The following is a 19,297-nucleotide window of genomic DNA, read 5'->3' on the forward strand; positions in this document are numbered from 1 at the left end:
TCCCGCACCATTCACCTTCTTCACAGTCTGGGGTTCTCACTAAATTACCCAAAATCCCATCTCCAACCCGCACACGTACAACAGTACCTAGGTGCCACCATAGACACTCTGGCGGCCACAGCTCAGCCGAATTTAGTGAGAATCAACAGCATGCAAATGCTGATTTCAAAGTTCAAACCTCAAACCTCAACACTCCCTTCCCGCGCGAGTGTTCATGCAGTTGATAGGCATGATGGCCTCCTGCATTTTCATAGTCCCGCACGCGAGACTACTTATGCGCCCGCTTCAGGAGTGCTTAGCACGTCCATGGAATCAGGCTCAAGGACAACTAAAAGACCTAGTGTTGGTGAGCGGTCGGGCATACAACTCTCTGCATTGGTGGAATCCACAAAACCTTTGCAAGCGCCGACCGTTCCAAGAGCCTGTTCCACAGATAATCCTGACAGCGGACGCGTCTCTCCAGGGATGGGGAGCTCATGTACTCAATTACACAGTGCAGGGACTATGGACAACACAACAAAAGAAGATGCACATCAACCTGCTAGAACTGATGGCAATCTTCCTGGCTATGAAAGCATTCAAAGTACACTTGTGCAGCAAAGTCGTGTTGATCCGGACGGACAACATGACCGCCATGTACTACATACAGAAGCAGGGAGGAACACACTCTCCACAGTTGTCTCATCTGGCTCAGAGCATGTGGAAGTGGGCCATTCATAGGAACATGTTCCTCATGGCGGAACACCTCCCCGGCAAGGACAACCAGATGGCGGATCTGCTCAGCAGACACAGCCACCAGATGCACGAGTGGGAGTTACACCCATCAGTACTCCAACCGTACTTCCAACAGTGGGGTCATCCAGAGATAGACCTATTCGCCACAAGCGAAAACGCAAAATGCCAAAGCTTTGCCGCCAGGTTCCCACATCCGCAGTCGCAGGGCAATGCGATATGGATGAACTGGTCCGGCAGATTTGCGTACGCTTTTCCCCCAGCACCGTTGATACCGCTGGTGGCTCGCAAACTCCGACAACACTCACTGACTCTCGTCCTGGTTGCTCCAACGTGGGCACGCCAGCCATGGTACACCACCCTTCTCGAACTTTCCGTGGTGCCGCATCAAAGGCTGCGGATCAAACCCGCGCATTTGACGCAGAACCATGGAGAGATTCAGCACCCAGATCCGCAACAGCTGAACCTGGCAATCTGGCTCCTGAAGTCCTAGAGTTTGGCTACCTAAACCTGCCACCTGACTGTATGGACATCATTAAGGAAGCCAGGAGACCCACTACCAGAGCTTGCTATGCAGCCAAATGGAAAAGATTTGTCATTTATTGCAATAATAATGACATTAACCCGCTAGACGCATCCATCCAAAACATAATTTGTTACCTCTTACACCTATACCGATGCAATCTGGCATACACCTCAATACGTGTCCATTTGACCGCAATAGCAGCCTATCTCCAGAACAGGCAGCACCTCTCTTTATTCAGAGTGCCTGCCATCAAAGCATTCTTGGAAGGACTCAAACGAGTAATTCCTCCAAGCCACCCACCAGCTCCAATGTGGAACCTCAACTTGGTCCTCACACGCCTGATGGGTCCACCCTTCGAACCTCTACACTCATGCGAGGTTCAATTCCTCACCTGGAAAGTAGCTTTCCTAGTAGCAATCACTTCTTTGAGGAGAGTTTGTGAACTCCAGGCACTAACCGTTCAAGAGCCATTTATACAGGTTCACGCCAACAGGGTCGTACTACGTACCAACCCCAAATTCATGCCCAAGGTGATATCGCAGTTCCACATGAATCAAACTATTGAACTGCCTGTTTTCTTTCAAAACCCACAAACTGTCGCAGAAAGAGCACTCCATACACTAGATGTTAAGAGAGCCCTCATGTACTATATCGACAGGACTAAGGTCTTTAGGAAGACTAAACAACTTTTCGTTGCCTTTGCCCCACACCACAAAGGTAACGCTATCTCCAAAGCAGGTATAGCCAGATGGATCGTTAAATGTATTCAAATTTGCTATCAAAAAGCTAAACGCACATTAACGATGAGCCCACTCAACACGTAAGTTAGGGGCCTCCATGGCTTTCCTGGGAAACATTCCTTTGCATGATATATGTAGAGCAGCCACCTGGTCCACTACACACACATTTACCAAACACTATTGTGTAGATGTGCAATCAAAACAGCAGGCAGCTGTAGGACAGGCTGTTCTCAAAACTCTTTTTCAGACCGCTGCAGCTGGCACTGGTAGCCGCCGCTAATAGGAGGTACTGCTATGTATTCTATGCACAGATATGAATTCAGCAGCCCACATGCCTCGAACTGAATATGCTACTTACCAGTATGCATCTGTTCTTGGCATGTAGGGCTGCTGACATTCATATCGCCCTCCCTCCTCCCCGGCGCCTGTAGCAGCTGCAGCTCTCAATTACTGTAAGCATGGTCATCACTTTCTATATCTACTCCATCACTGCCACAATGGCGAAAAATAATCTGAGGATGGAGAGGATGCCCATGCGCACAATGGTCCAGGGGAGGAGTCACCTATCTCGTGATACTTCGAAGACTCTTCCAGGACAACAATGTGCAATAATCCGGACCCAACACTAGGCGGCGATCTATGCACAGATATGAATGTCAGCAGCCCTACATGCCAAGAACAGATGCATACTGGTAAGTAGCATATTCATTACTGAGAACTCGTTGGCGATATCCACTGCAGACCTAGCGCCCTCTAACTGGTGCTATGTAGGTCACAATCTCCTGCCTCCACACAATCATCACTCTTGCGGCATTGCTGACCGATCGTGCTTGGCATTGGCGCCACATTTGCAGGATGCTCGTAAAACTGCAAGAAATAACTGGCTACAGAATTGGTATTCTTGATCTTCTTAACAAAGATGCTGTACAGCAAGACTAAAACATCCCCAAAGCCAATAGGTCTCAACGGTGAGACTGGTTGATTTTTTTGTATTTTTATATTTATTTACTGTCTTCTTCAAATGCTTTTTTTTGTATGGTTGCAACAAACCTATTGTCAGCTTATCAGGAGCTTACTTTCACCCATCGTTTACAATTGGTTGGCTTTGTTGTCATTCTCATGTACTTGCTTCTTATTTGATGGTTTTGATTGGCCATCTTGTGTTTCCTCCTCTCCTGGATCAAATCCTCTTTACGTTTGTCCTTCCTCTTCACACATTTAGGTAACCATAGTTTTTTCTTTTTTGCTTAAGGAATCCATGAGAGTTCATGTGTTTTTTAGCTGTCTCCCACAAGTGCTTCCCTCCCCCTCCGTACTGCTTTCTCTCTTCCTCTTTTCTTTCAGCAAGCTTTTCTCTCCTTTTCATTTTGTTTTGTTTCTGCTCTAAAAAAATCTTTTTTTTTTTTTGCCGTCTTGGATCAGTACACCATGGTACCCATATCATTCTGCTGGTGCACATGCGTACTGAGGCATGCGGATGTCAGTGGGATTAGACGGCCGCAATCGCACTTTTAAAAACATTTTTTTACTAAATCGACAGTCTTATTGAAAAATACCCGCAACCTGCGATCTGCCCATATGCATTGCCTGACTATACCTTCCTTCAAACTGAAACGTTTTGGTGGAACAAGGTTCGCAATACTAGGCCCCAGATACTGGAACTCCATGCTTCTAGAAATCGGATCCTGCACAGACCTCCATGAGTTTTCGAAGGCTCCTAAAGACCTGGCTATTTAGACAGGCATACGAGTAACATCCCAGGACCGGCACCCTTAGAGTAGCGCCATGAAACCAATCTGCTGTACGTGCGCTTTACAAATAAAGTATAACATAACATATCAAGTGTTACTTTAACAATGCTGCACAGCATCGCCCTAGCCTGTGAAGCATCACCAAAAGCAATTGGCAAAGTCATTCTGTCCTAAAGGTGAGACTCATTGGCTCTGTCAATGCTTGTTAATGCTTTCTTGTGCTCTCTGGCCATCTACACGCTCTGCAGCATACATTACACTAGTTGTGCATTGATGTTGTGAGCTCATTAGTGATGTCATCCATGATGTTGGTTGAGGCGTCATCAGTGGTGATGTGTGAGGTCCTAAGCTGTGCATAGCAGGGGCATGAGTTGTTAACCAGAACTGGCCAATTTTAGTAACATTTAGGTTTTATAAACGGTGCTTAGCTTTCACTAAGATTTTTTTTTTTATTGTTAGATTTTTGGACATGGCTCTGGGCGGGTGAAAAATGATTTTGTGCATGTCGGACATCCCCATGCCATAGCAGGGACGTTGTGTCGCGCAGAGGTAGCACGGAAGAGCAGCAGTGAGGTAGCAGGGCGCCGGCTGCTCAGAGTGACAGCACAGCACGATGGCACAGCAGGGAGGCAGCAGACTAAAAATGCTCCTTGGAATAACGGAGGCATCCTAGCACGGTGGCGGCGTTGAATAACATCCGAGGAGTGATACAGCAGGGAGGGAACACAGCAGAACATGGAGGCTGCCCATAAGAACGGGGCGCAGCACAGCAGCTGGGAGTGTAGGTTACCAGCATGAAAACAATGAGCCAGCAGGATCTGACGGCAGTGAGGCAAAAAGCACAGAGGGGATCAGAATTATAGGAAGACCTAATGTGGGAGGTGGCACAGAAGGGAGGCAGCACTGCTTAAAAGCCAGGAGGCCAGGCAGAAAGACTGCAGTGAGGCAGCATTTCAATCCGGCAGAAGTAAATAACAGTCTGGAGGCGGGAGAAGAGAACAGTAGTTAAACAGCAGAGAATAACAAAGGAGGGAGGCAGCACGGAGGAACAAGTGGCAGCGCAGAATAATATTCGGGAAACAGGAGAAAACAGCAGTGGGGCAGCACAGCAAGGAGGTGGCATAGAGTAACCGGAAAGAAAAACTGAGTAACCAGCAAGGCCGGAATCTAAACCGCAGTAAAACATTCTGCGAGGGACTCTGCAATGGCATGATTTCTGGGAGGCGTATGTGACTTTGAAACATTCAAGTCCGAGTATTAACGCAGTGTTTTTAGCTGAAAGAGCTGAAGTGACTTGTTTTCTCCTCCACACAATTGTATTTTAATTTTTTTTCTAAATTTGAATGCATTCTTACCCTGCCTGACCACGCAAAGACATCTGAAGTTGTTTGCTTTCTATCTTGTTTAGGTTTGTTTGTGCCCAGTTGCCCAACCCTGTTTTGGAGAGCATCAGTATTATCGATACTCCAGGGATCCTGTCTGGAGAGAAGCAGCGGATCAGCAGAGGTAAGGGGCAGAGCTGGGATGACTTAAACTACCAACTCTAGTAGCCATGGGGTGCGGGGCTTAAGGCAAAAACACTGGCGGCTAGGAGGCGTGGGGTGAGGCTGAGCTGAGGGAAACAACCTACACTAGAGGCTAGGAGGTGTGGTGGTGAGGCTGAGCTGAGGGAAACGACCTACACTAGAGGCTAGGAGGTGTGGGGGTGAGGCTGAGCTGAGGGAAACGACCTACACTAGAGGCTAGGAGGTGTGGGGGTGAGACTGAGCTGAGGGAAACGACCTACACTAGAGGCTAGGAGGTGTGGGGGTGAGGCTGAGCTGAGGGAAACGACCTACACTAGAGGCTAGGAGGTGTGGGGGTGAGGCTGAGCTGAGGGAAACGACCTACACTAGAGGCTAGGAGGTGTGGGGGTGAGGCTGAGCTGAGGGAAACGACCTACACTAGAGGCTAGGAGGTGTGGGGGTGAGGCTGAGCTGAGGGAAACGACCTACACTAGAGGCTAGGAGGTGTGGTTTGGGGCTGAGCTGAGGGAAACGACCTACACTAGAGGCTAGGAGGTGTGGTTTGGGGCTGAGCTGACGGAAACGACCAACACTAGAGGCTAGGAGGTGTGGTTTGGGGGCTATGCTGATGGAAAAGACCAAATCTACTAGCCAGGATGTCTCTGGTTGAAGGGAAATACGCTAGTGACCAGGAGATGCTGGGTGGGTTACACTAGCGGTTTGAAGATGTGCGGCGCGTCTGAGGTAAACTACCTGCAGTAGAGGCTAAGAGGTGTCGGGTGGGGTGGGGTGGGGCAGGGCTGGGCTGAAGGGGAAACAAACTCACGAGATGTGGAGCGGAGTTGAGGAGCGGGGTTCAGGAGTTGTGGAGCGGGGTTCAGGAGTGCAGCCAACACTAGAAGTCCGGATATGTGAGGCTGGTATGGACGAAGACCAATGGCCATCTCTAGATTCTAGAATGTGCTGGGTGGCGTTAGGCCGAGGCAACGACCTACACTAGAGGCCAGGTTGGGCTTCTAAAGTGCTGTCTCCAATTATCCTGTGCACAAGATTGCAAAATGGTCCTTTCTTCCCAGCTGGAGGTCAGTTGTTGATGTGCTGCATAGCCCTTTCATTAGCAAATAATTCATGGTGGAAAGTGTTGTCAGTATACTGTATCCATTCATCTAACCTATATATGAGCCCAGAATATGGAGTACCATCCCTCCACTCATTAGCCCTGATCAGTCGTCAATGCAGTGAAAGAAAAATCTGTTGCATCTCTTCTAGGAACACCTTCTCCATTCTGTAGGGCTGCCAGACTCCGGGCATCTTGGCCGCTGTGGCCTTCCACCTACCCCATGGCTGCGTACATGATCTAGAACAGTCTGACCTCCCTGGAACTGTCCTGTTCGGGAGGAGGGGGGGGAGAGTTTGTCATTGTATATGATAACTCCAGGGATGTTTTTGATTTGATATATTTTATGGCACAGGCCTAGGTGTAAATAGTAGACCTGCACTGTGCAGCGAGCATGGGTTGCACTAGTTTTTGCAGTCTGTTTGTGGCGAAGAGCAAGAGATTTGTCCAAAGAAGCAGTGAGGGCTCTATGTGGGTGCAGACGAGTCTCCGTTGAGATGGAGATGGGCGCCCAGAGTAATTGGCAGGGGGAAATGGATTGGTTTGCTTTGGAGGAGGATGTCATTCCAGTGTTTGGACATAGACCGAAAAGTCTGGCCTCTGTGTCTTTTATTTCAGTTTCAAGTTCAAAAATGGTGCATGATTGGCTCTTGGGGTACCAATTCTTGCAAGAGATTGCAAATTTCCCTACATATCTGACAGAAACATTTACAATCACTAACTTGTGATGACGCTGAAGGTTTAGGGAAGATTCTGAATGACAGAAGTTAATGTGGAGTGCAGTTTCTGTTTGGCAGATGCAGTCCTACTTCTGTTGTCACGCGAGTCCAGCTGTGGCATTTAGGATGGTTTAAAGAGGCTTCTGGAGGACTGCTGACAAGTGACATCCATGTACACTTTTCATTCGCCAACAGGTCTCTTTGACTTGGTGATCACACGTGAAATGTTACGTGATTGGTGATCGCACGCAGGTGGCTGTATTTGCAGTGCCTAGACTCCTTTCCCTTACTAAGCCTTGTGTCCGTGGTACTTAATGTGATAGAGCAGCATCTATCAAAAGTCCAAGGCAGTGATTGCTTTCGACTGCATCGTCTAATGAAATGAATCAGTGGTCGTAGAAGTCTATGGTCCCCAAAGGCTTCCTTTGGAGAGCTATTTTCTGCATCCTAAAAAATTCATGCACTTCCTCGCGAAGTGGCCGTCCGTTCAACCAAATGCATGTAACCTCGCTCATACATTGTTGATGCCAATCGATGTCTTCTTGACCAACGTTTCCTCCAGTGGCTTCGCTCATGGACGAATTTCAATAAAGCATCACTTCGTTTTCAATATAATCTCGCATCGTTTTATGGGGCATATGCTTCCGCTGTGTACAAATAAAAATGGAGTCCTGACAAATCAACTATGCAATTGGGAGCCTCGCTAATCCAAGGTAAGGGTGTGGATTTCGCATAGATCCTGTATAGAAGGGTTACCTTAACTCTTCTCCAGGAGGACTGGATCAATAACCTGTGTCCAAATGTGTGTATTTTCTTAAATGGCCCTTTCCACAAGCTTCGTCCTGTGGCGTGGCCTACGAGTAAATGCAAAACGTAAATTAAGAAAACCTGAGCTGTCACCCCATATGTCCAAACCTTGTTGGCGTGGCATAGGGTTGGCGCGGGGAGGTGGTGAGCATGATACAGCGCCACCAAGGAGAGAGGACAGGAAACCATATCACTTTCTGCGCAGTCTGCTTCACCATCCTTATTCAGCGCTGAGTCAGGCAGAATCATGGAAAAAGTCTGAAGTTCTACATGGAAAATAGATAAGGGATGCCTCAAGCCGGTTTCACATGCTGAGGTTTCATTCACTGTAAACTTGTTTTCAACTCGCACGTAGCCTTGGGGACATTTTGTAGATTCTCTCACTTCGTTTTTCTGTGCCTTCAATACATCTGACTGATTTATTTTGGTAGGCAGACCCTCGGACTTTATAACCACCTCATTGGTATGAAGGAATAAATACTGGTGGGACCAGTGGCGTAGTGTGGACAGGGCCACAGGGGTGGTTACCCGGGGCGCAGAATTCTTGGGGGCATTCTTGGGGGTGCAAAATGTTAAAAACAAAAGTTAAACGATACTTGCCTTGCCCTGGGCTGGCACCCCACGCTACGCTGCTGGGTGAGACCATGGGCAGAATATGGACATGTGCGAAAACACGCCTCCACATAAGTGTAAACTCCACCACCACTCTGCTGACCCCACTCTTCCATCACAGGGGAGGCCGGGCTGTGTTTGGAGGATGCCGGGGGCTGGTAGATTTCCCCTTCCTGTGAAACAGGTGCAAAAGCGTCGTAGAGTGTTAAAGAGAAGGACGGAGGACGGAGGGCGAACTGTCTCTACTGGCATACCCAACACTCCTGGCACTCCCCCGCCAGCACTCTGTGATTTCACCTGGACACAGTGGTGAGACCAGGAGGAGGCCAGAGGTCTCTGGTGTTGGCCTCCTGACAATAAACTGCAATAAATGACTTTCTATTTAGCAGCCTCTGATAAACACTTCGACTGGAACCCTTGTTTTCTATCACAAGATCTAGCAAAATATTAGCCAAGTAGACCTGTTGCACTGACTCAGATTCCAAAGAGCAGATGGTAGAGGCTTGTTAAGAGCAGAGTTGTAGAAGACAGCATTTTATCCACTCCGGTCTCGTATCTATGCTCTTTCCAGACACTGCACTTCGCACAGTGCAATCGAACGTGCACGTCACAAGTGCACTTTTAGCTCAGTGCTTGTGACGTACTACGCGTCCTGCAAATCCTTTTATAACAGGTTTATGTTGCATCTTCTGGAATATAATCCTGTATGTGGCAAATGCTCCACGATCTGCCATTTATTACGGTTCAGCCAACATTGCTGCTGGGACTTGTAGTTTTACTGTTCACATTAGGATAGGCCTACAAGTCCCAGCATGCAGGATGCTGTAGGCGAAATTTTTCCTGATTGGTCAAAAGTGGCCCTTGTGAGACCATTGGAAGCCTGGAAAAGCCAAGTATTAGGAGAGTGTTAGCTTACTTGAATCATTGCAGGCATGATACCCGTGTCCAGGCAGTGCCCGTCGCCAGGCAGTTCTGTTTACGGGTTGAAAAAAGAATAATACACCTAGTCTGGTTTTGTACAATGATTTCTTCATCTACTCCAGCCATGCCACTTTTGGAAACTCCGAAACTGTGAGCACGAGTTCTGTTTTTTTCATTCATTGCTGTTGAATGTATATCACTTTCTGTGACTGTTCCTCTTCACCCCCTCTTTCCCATAACCTTGAGTACTCTCCCTGCTAGGACTTCCTGTAACTAGTTTCTAATGGTGTCTACCGCATCCAGTGGCGTAATTTGAGTTTTTCATTGCATCACATAGGTCAAGTGGAAAAAACAAGAGCTATTCCATTGGTTATTTATAAATTGCAATGGAAAACAATAGCTCACAATATCTTGAAAAAGTTCAATCTGCTCACTGAATTCTGATCTTGTGAACTTGCGGTGCGTAGATTGCGCTTTCAACCATGGAAGAGTCCATCCAATTGATGGATTTTCCACTCGCTGCAAATCTCAAAGCAGGCAGGATGGCTCTCCCAAGGGCGTGTTGGGTGACATGGGGAGAAAAAACTGTAGGGTGCATTTCTAGTTTTTGGTATGCTATACCCACAATCTGTACTTTTAAACCAGCAACCAAACATTCCAGATGTTAATGTGGCTGGGTGTCTCTAGGACTATGCCATTTTCCTGGAACTTTTGTGAAAGATCGTTTCCATATCAAAGAATGCTTTCCCTGTTGAGCAGAAGGGGTGGGAGATGACACGCAAACTCCCCAAACCTTGCTTCTAAAGAGTGCTTTTGCTCATGACCACCTATAGATTAAATAGGCCCTAGACCTCGATCTACGAGGTTAATAAGGTGTTCATGAGGGCTGCCTATGTTTACCGTAGTAGCAACAGCCGGAGGAAGGAGCCGTCCAGAGGCAAAATATAGCTGGTGCACGGCTGGCAAACGAACCCAAACAATAGTAAAGTTTGAAAAATATATTACTTAAAGACCGATTTACGTAAAAAGAAATATTTAATGAGTAAAAGTGACACAAGGGAGGAAAATTAGATGTGTGTGTGTGTGTGTATATATCTATCTAAGGGGGCGGGCACTTTTGGGCTAGCACTGGCATGCCTGGGGTCAGCCAGAACCTGGCAGTCTACATGTTTTTCTAGATGAATACTGTTGTTGTAAACCTGAGAGTTCATTCCAGTGAGAGCTTTTGTACGTTATTAGAATAATCCTGTGATAGTCTCAAACTCTGTGTCAAAAATTGGGCATGACAAGGTGGGTACCAGCACTGCGATTTGATTACGGTTTTTGGTGCATTTTTTTTTCTGGTCTGTTCTTCGGACATCTTCAGAAATGTACTAGAGCATGTTTCACACCGGAAAGAGCTCGGCGAGGTTGGATTGATTCTCTTGCCTCCCCTAACGTCCCACAGTAGCCATGTTTGGCACCACAGAATGTTGAGGTGAACAATTAAAATCCGTTCGGCCTGCAGTGGTCCTGTCTTTACAAATAAAGTCCACGGATTGGGCTCTGCCTTCAGATGGAGAGCTTTTTTTATATTTTATTTTTTAAGTAATGTTTCAGTTCTTCTATGCAGCAATATTGAATTAAGGTAAGTTTTCTTATCTTCATGGCTGGATCTATTGACACAAGACCCCCTTCCCTACTTGTAAACTGGACCACCAAAGTTCCAGTGCTCACTGGTTCATCTGGGATTCTTCATTGAGGCGGCAGGGGGTTCTGTTCTTAAACCTTCTGAAGATATGAGTCTGTGGCATGATCATGGCCCCATCCATCCATCCATCCATCCATCCATCCATCCATCCATCCCTGTGGGGCAGCAGGAGACTGGCAGCAGCACTTCTTGGAGCAGGTCTGCAAGGTTTGAAACCAGACACTTGAGCAGCCTCCCAGGTTTCCTCAGCAGGCAGGCGGAGGAGAGTTCTCAGCAGAGCAGGTATTCTTCCCTGTGTCGATATTGAAGATTAGTCAACTCTGCAGACGGGACATACCAAGAATACTGGCCTCTTAGTTACTCACAGAAACTCCGGAACCAGTCTGTAGCTAGTTTCCACAGTTCCCACTGCCACGCTCTCGCGGGGTGAGGAAACCCAGTTCGTGATTTGGGTTCATACAATCCAAGTCTCCGAAAGGCAGGTGGAGATTCCCAAGATGGTGCACGCCTTTAATTCCACCATCCTGGCTCACAAGCCAGCCCAGTGGAGAAAAGGAATTCTGGAACTCTTGACTGCCTATTTTTGTGCGATATCTGGGGATCGAAAATCTGTTTTCATGCCCTCTCCGAATGGTAAAAGGTGAAATGTCGCACGTGGTTGATGGTTTTCTATAAAAGTCCAATAGCTCCCCTTTCCAAGACGTACCCAGGCGGAACAGGTCCTGGTGCAGGGCCGGACTGGCCTTTTATTCCATCGGGCATTTACCCAGTGGGCTGAAGCCCTTGGAGGCAGGTTTTGCATTCCATTGATGGTGCCCCTTTTGCTTTCCACAGCTCCCTGAGGTTAAGTGCAGCAGGCATGGGAGGACTTTAAATACAAAGAAAGGGAAAGTGGGAAGGGGTGGAAAGAAAGATTAGAGGAGAGGGTGGATGGATAAAAGAGATGGAGCAATGAGCGAAAGGTAGCGGGGCTGGTTTGGGTATTCCTGCCAGGGCAATTTTTGGTTCCTCAGTCTGGACCTGTCCTGGTGCAAAATTCTGCCATTAAGAATTGGATGGTGCAAGGGACTCTGTACGCTGGGTTCTTTCCTGTTCTCCAACTAGCCCGTTGCGTTTTCATCTCTGTGTTTTGTTCCTAACTCTGTCTCCCATCCTTCCACCACCACGTTTCTCCCCTGCCCGCAGTTAAGTTCTCCCCTTCCTATTCTCTCTTTTCCTTCTCCCGATTGATGGTATTTTCCATAATATGTGTTTTTGCCCAGGTTACAGTCGTGTTGTGTAAAGCGTTCTTATCGTCTTGGTGCAGCGGCACTATAGAAAAATGTAAATACAAATAGTATTCCAGTTTCAAAACGGCGCAGTAATATCGCCTTCCAGCTCCACCCTGTAGCGATCAAGCTTTTAGAAGCTTAAATCACACTTTAAAGAACACCTACAAGTCCCATCAGCGCTAGAATACAGCTCCGACACCCGTGCATTCAAGGAGCTGTAAATTGAAATGCGGCCAAAAAAGTGCAGAAGAACAGCCCACAAAGGCAAAGCTAAGCAAGTCCTCCATGTCTCTTTGTAGTAAAACTCCCTGCATAGAATGCAACATATGTAAAGCGGCTGTAATGAGAGCAGGCTTCCTCCTGGGTGATGCAATTGCTGGGACATTATTTTTAACTGCAAGGTCCTGTGCAGACCCTCTTCTGAACAGAAACATTGCTACTTTCATGTTTGTTGCATGCACGTCATGGATCCCATGTAAAGCCAAGGCTGCTGTATCTAAATGTGTACTCCATTTGGAAAGACCAATGAGAAATGAAACTGCAGATAACCCGCTATGGTCCTGGTTCTCAAATGAGGCTTGTCGCAGCGTTTGCATTGCGCTGTGAGCAGCTGCTCCCCTTTCAGTGCGCTCGGAGCCCTCCCACCACAGCAGTACCTGGCTCGAAGAGTCTTAAACTCTCTGCCTCATGGATACGGTTGACACTGGGATTGGCTTGCGTAGGCAGGGATGGACACCCAAGCATCTCCGCATCTAAACATTCCTTCATAGTTCTGATGAAAGCACTGGATCCTTTGGCCTAGTGTAAACGGGGGCTAAAACATGTTGACTCGTATAGAGAGGGCGCAGGATCATCATTTCCATATACCCCGTTAATTTCTCATTTTAATCATACCTGAAACACCACCAATATAAAGGGATATCTTGGTTTCTAGGTATTTTTAGCATAAGACCAGGGTAGAAGAAATTATTAAGTGCTCCCTGGGATATGGTCGACGCCTGGTTTTAGGGACCAAGATGAGACCCGACGATGACGCATAACACCAATAGGGTGTGTGAGGGTCTTCTAAACAACACTGAGTGATGTCCTGTATCGGGACAGTGCCCCACTTTATAAATAATTTCAACCCGCCGTGGAAGTGGGCCTATGTGTGTAGAACGCTCCAGGTGATAGTGTTATTGAAGGGAGGTCGTGTCCCATACCTCCTCTTCTCTCCTCCCCCTCTGGCTTTTTAGAGCTGTGTTCCTAAAAACTCTGGGGTACTTGTGGTATCCCTATATTTTCATGAAACCAAGCGATGAGGGATTTTGTGATTCACAAGGGGTCCTTATCTGTGCTTCTGAATTGACGACTGAGATTACAAATCACCTGCATGACCAGTTCTGTCTTTGCTCTTGTCAGATCAGTGCAACCGACTTAGTCAATGAAGGGGCTTTTCAGATGCCGGCCCAATGTGCCTGAACTATGTGACAACGCAAGGAAATGTTTCTGTTAAATCCTAGTTATCTGCTAAATATGATGTTCTGAAAGGTATCTACTTCAACCCGTTGTAATATACTTTCATGTATTGGATGAAGTATATTTTAATGGTGATATACACGTGCTATTGTGTGCAGAACATCGAATCCAATGGTAAAGGCCACCCAGAGAAGCTTTACCACCACCGTGCTTGGGACGGGGATTACACAGTGGCCAAATCTCCTCCTCTGCTGGGTTTTTTTACCAGTTGGTTCAGAACAGGCGCAGGGATTCTCAAAGTGGGAAATTAGGAAAACGGGAATGTTTCAAGTGTGTTCTACTAGTTATCCTTACCTAGACTTTTTATCTCTCATGAGCAGTCCCCATCCATCCGGTGGTGTGTGCCCCTGGAATTAAAAGGAATCTCTCCAGATACCCAAACCTCTGGGGACAAATAAACCTTCCCACTAAAATGGAGACTGTTACCTTTCATCAAACTACAGTAGGACATTTGTTGATTGGAAACATGCTGTTCACACCAGAAGAGTGCTTTCAGAGAAATGATAATGTAGGTTCTGTTGCTAACTACTACTAACAAGTGTAACCTATCTTAGCTATTCCCTAAATGCTGCTAGTGGAAAACCTATAGCAAAGAAAAACTTTTCCCAGAATCAAATACCTATGTGCACATTTAGAACTATGATTCAAGGGAGTTTTTCTGTACACTCTTAAGACCTCTCTTGCTGATGGTCCTTTGTAAATGGTTGCGCCCGTCAGACTATTCATCAAGTATTGAGGATACATGTCTTGAGTGGGTCCTTGCTCTGATCTCCCACTTTCATCTCCAGCATTGTTCATCTCAACTGTGGCGGTGCATGCTTGGGAAGGCTTGAATTCTCAGATGAGTCCGGCACTTGCCAATGAGCAGAATTACCATTACTGAATCCATACGCATGCCCTCTTAAGTCAAAATATTGATAGAAACAAATCCATATTGTGACTTAGTGCAAATACTCCTCCCTCCAGAAATCTGAGCTCATACTTCAGAAACTGCGGTATTGCGCAAGAGCATGCAGTAGGTTCAGCATTATTTGTACAACTAGTGTAGACTGACTTACTGAAACCCATAAGATCAAACCAAGACCTGGTGGGTGACAGTTGAGAAATCTGTTTCCTCCATTTCTGATTCATCTCTCTACGGTGTCCTGTCCTCTTAGCGTTTTGGGTGCCTTTGAATGGAAAGGAGTGCTTCTTAGGTCGAGCCTACCGGTCTGTCAGGTTTAAACATAGCTTTAGTGGGTTCACCAAGTACTTACAGTGGGCACCAAGACCACCCTTTCTTCACATTGGATGACTTTGTCATTGCTTCTTACTCAATAGCTTGCCTTGCCCATCTTGTGTTTGTCCGTCCCGTGGAGCATATAGCCTATGTACCACCGTCTCAATTTGGCTGACTTGTGCACTTTTACTGTTTACTTTTAGGGAGCTACTTTGCTTTTTGATTAAGCACTCTGACAGCGCATGGGTTTTCCACCTCTCTTCCTGATGTGCTCCACACAAGCGCTCTCCATTTTTCTTGTGTTCTTTTCCCCGGCCCCTCGTGTTGTTCTCTCCCAGTTCTGCTTCTCCTCCCCATCTCCTGTGCTGCTTTCTCGCTTGAGTGCTTCTCCCTTGCCCCCTGTGCGCTGTTCTTCTTCCCACTCTTCACTCCGTTGTGCGCGGTTTTTCTCCTCCAGCCAACCACCCACTGGCCCCAGCCCTTCTCCTTCACCCTACCACCCTTGTGGTTCTCGTTTTTACATTTTGCGCTTTCAAACAAAACACTCTATTTTTATTTATTTTTTCCAAATGGTGTCTACCATTTGTGATCGGTAGGTCATAGAGGCGAAACCTATTGGCTTTGCCAATGCTCATAAAAACTGGTATATCATGAGGGAGATTTCCTTCATTAAAATCTTGTGTGTAATGTGGACATTCAGTGTTGTCAGTAACAAATATCTAAATTGGCATTGATTTATCTTTCTGATTAATTGCTGGGCAAAATAGGGATTTGTCTGCCTTTTTCGACCCATTTCTAAATTTGTGTGTTGTATTTTTTTTTTTTTAAGTCCACTTTTGCAAGCTCAAATTGGAGAATGTATGCATTTGTAATATTGTTTAAACAGTTCAGTGCTAGTAATTTGTCAATTTACAACCATCAGCCATAGAAAATAGTCACTTAACATACACAACTGCATACAGCATAGATATATTACCTAAAATGTACTGCAGTTAAAAGGATGGTGTAAATCGTTGGCATTTTGCTCTCCGGAGAGAAAGTTGAGAGCTGGACTATAAACAAGTGCAGTCGTGCCTAGCACCAGGGAATTCTGTTTCAATCCCTCCCTTTTATCACTGAGATAAACATTTACACCTCAGCTGTCAACGGCACAGCACCTGCTTGTGTCAGGGGTGGGTGAAGGCCGCCCTTGCAGTTGGTTCCTTGGGTCTCTAGACTCGAATAGATTCTTTGTATTGTTTCCCAGTGGTGGTGGCATAACCCCATTTCTCCACGCTGGTTCAGTTGTCATCTTGATATACAAGGAGTCAAATCCCTCCATCGGTGCTATAAAGTATCTACAATGAAAGGCGATTTTCTTGTGCTTGTGTTAAGTAAGTACAACAATTCTGCGCATGGAGTTACTGAACTGGCAGTCTTTCCACTAATCCATCGGTGGAGGCCAAACCTTTACCCTCCGTCACTTAGACAGGCTTGAAAGGGAATCTATACGTATCAATCCTATTGCGAATCCTGGGTTCTCGGACCCAGGGCTGCAGGGTTTGGGCTCCTAACCCACCTGTGCCAGGACTTAATTCAGTGCACCATCACTGAGTAAGGAAGGACATTTTAACTTCAACCCCACACAACTCACTGAGCATTCCTGCAAGCATGATGCTTGTGTTTTCTAAGTTACTAACCGTCCCGCAAAGGGTTTAGGGGCACAATGGTAATTCAAACCCAATTTCTTTCTTACAACAGCAGACTCTAGCATAGCTCTAGAAAAAGACCATATATATTTTAAAGTGTTTATTTCAACAGTCTCATGTTGTTGCTTAGCACATAATTAATAACCACACAGAAAATAATCAAAACCGCACTTTTGTATTACTAGCAACGAGAATAGAAAAACAGTTGTATCAGGTTTTAGAATGTCCCTACCAGCCTACTACCCTCATGCTATGTCTATACGCTGCGGTAGGAGAGCATGGAAATGCTAACTTGTCTCTAAAATTTCTCTGGCCCCTGTGCACTGCATTCCTCTTCAGAGGATCAGCTTTTTTATCGGACTCCAGTGGGGCAGAGATGGTTCCTTAAGAAGGAAAACACACAATCAGTTGGGCTCCGCTCCTTTAGTCGCTGGACAGTCTTGCATAAGAGTGGATATTCCGGCTGTCTGGTAGGACCTCTTGTGATCACTGGTGCAAAGGCCTCTCCACCCTAATGGTCAATTCCTGGGGGTAATATAGGATATTGACCACTGAAATCTAGTGGGATTTTCCAAAATCCGAGATCCAACTGGTCCAAACCAGTCAGATGATAATGCGTCAAATTAGAGCACATGTTTACCTCGCATGTCTACTGTTAATCCTTGAGATGGGGATATTGAAGAGTTTGTGTCAGACGTGTGTTGTCCGATATAATTACAAATCCGTGTTCAGATGAAAATGGCATGTTCACAAGTTCTGTGAAGAATAATGACATGCTAACTGTTGACCAAAAACAGACAGGCTAAATTAACATGTTTAAAATGGAGTCTGAATTGAGAATTCACAACAAACCGATGAAGCGGTGGCAACAATGAAACCCTTGTGTAGGTCTATAGTAGGGTCCTTCGAGTGAGATTTGTATCGCTGCTGCAGCCATGGCCTCTGGTTCAGCAGCCTCCTTCCATAGCAGTGCCTGCTGGTAGTGGCGGTACAAAAGGGGGTGGTGATGGACGGAGCATCAGAACCAATCAAACACTCACACCCAGTCAACAGATCTGGGTTTGATCCATCACCGTTCTTTAGCCCACTCTGCCACCCCAGTTCAGACATGGCCATATGCAAATCAGTCTGACCCTGTGCCTCATGGGAACAGTCCAGCCCGAACTGCCCACCACCCCCTTTTGTACCGCTTTGTTCGCCATAAGTTGGCAGGGTATGCTCAGACGTGAGTCCCTTGCTCACTTTGCCACTGGATTCAAGCAAGCCTGGCTGAAGACGGCTGAAATGCCAGAAACCGGTCCTAGGAAGCTTGTTTCCGGTCCAGGGAAGGCATGGCTTGGCAGTTCGGGCTGGACTGTTCCCATGAGGCACAGGGTCAGACTGATTTGCATATGGCCATGTCTGAACTGGGGTGGCAGAGTGGGCTAAAGAACGGTGATGGATCAAACCCAGATCTGTTGACTGGGTGTGAGTGTTTGATTGGTTCTGATGCTCCGTCCATCACCACCCCCTTTTGTACCGCTTTGTTTGCCATAAGTTGGCAGGGTATGCTCAGACGTGAGTCCCTTGCTCACTTTGCCACTGGATTCAAGCAAGCCTGGCTGAAGACGGCTGAAATGCCAGAAACCGGTCCTAGGAAGCTTGTTTCCGGTCCAGGGAAGGCATGGCTTGGCAGTTCGGGCTGGACTGTTCCCATGAGGCACAGGGTCAGACTGATTTGCATATGGCCATGTCTGAACTGGGGTGGCAGAGTGGGCTAAAGAATGGTGATGGATCAAACCCAGATCTGTTGACTGGGTGTGAGTGTTTGATTGGTTCTGATGCTCCGTCCATCACCACCCCCTTTTGTACTGCTGGTAGTGGCGTCGCCTGTTGGTTTCATTGTGAGTCCTCTCATTGCGTTGAAGGATATGCCTTGGGAGATGGGGTGTCCGTCAGACCGGTCCTGCAGCTGAAAGCGAGGAGGGACAGACTTGTCTCCTATGACGCAAGTGCAGAAGGGCCGATTGTGCCAGCACCACAGGTTCCTTCAAGACCACATCATGACTAGAGTGGACCTCCTGGCTTCTGGTCTCTCTGCACCTTACCTTTCTGCACCCCACCCGCTGACTGACACAACACCATGCACGAGTAGGGCACTTCGGCACGTCAGCAGAACGCCTGTTTATCCAACGACTGCCCCAATGAGAGATGTGACTTGAGTATGAGTGTCTGACTTGGGAGTATAGTGGACCCGATCAAATACAGTGCACGTTCTAAGTGAACGGATTGATGGGTCAAAGAATAGTGACAAAGTGGAATATCTTATGCGATGCTAGTGCAACACAATCAAGGTGGTGGGGGGGGGGGGGGGTTTGGGTGTGTGTGTGTGTGTGTGTGTGTGTGTGTGTGTGTACAAATTTTCCAGAAAATACGAAAATCTCTATGAACGAATATTTAAGCATATGTTTTAAGATTGAAGTACAAGTTATAAACATCTCT

The 19,297-nt window shown here is 46.8% G+C and overlaps 1 protein-coding gene across 1 annotated transcript in view; it reads left to right on the forward strand.

Moving 5' to 3' along the window:
- The window catches only part of LOC146821938 (EH domain-containing protein 3), a 219,397-nt gene that overhangs the window by 91,265 nt on the left and 108,835 nt on the right, over window positions 1-19,297 (forward strand). The window contains exon 3 of the mRNA XM_085613023.1: window positions 5,158-5,255. Coding sequence (XP_085469149.1) covers window positions 5,158-5,255 — 98 coding nt within the window. The remainder of the gene's footprint in view (window positions 1-5,157; window positions 5,256-19,297) is intronic.

The sequence above is a fragment of the Triturus cristatus genome, chromosome 6 (genome assembly GCF_964204655.1).
Source record: "Triturus cristatus chromosome 6, aTriCri1.1, whole genome shotgun sequence".
NCBI classification, from domain to species: domain Eukaryota; kingdom Metazoa; phylum Chordata; class Amphibia; order Caudata; family Salamandridae; genus Triturus; species Triturus cristatus.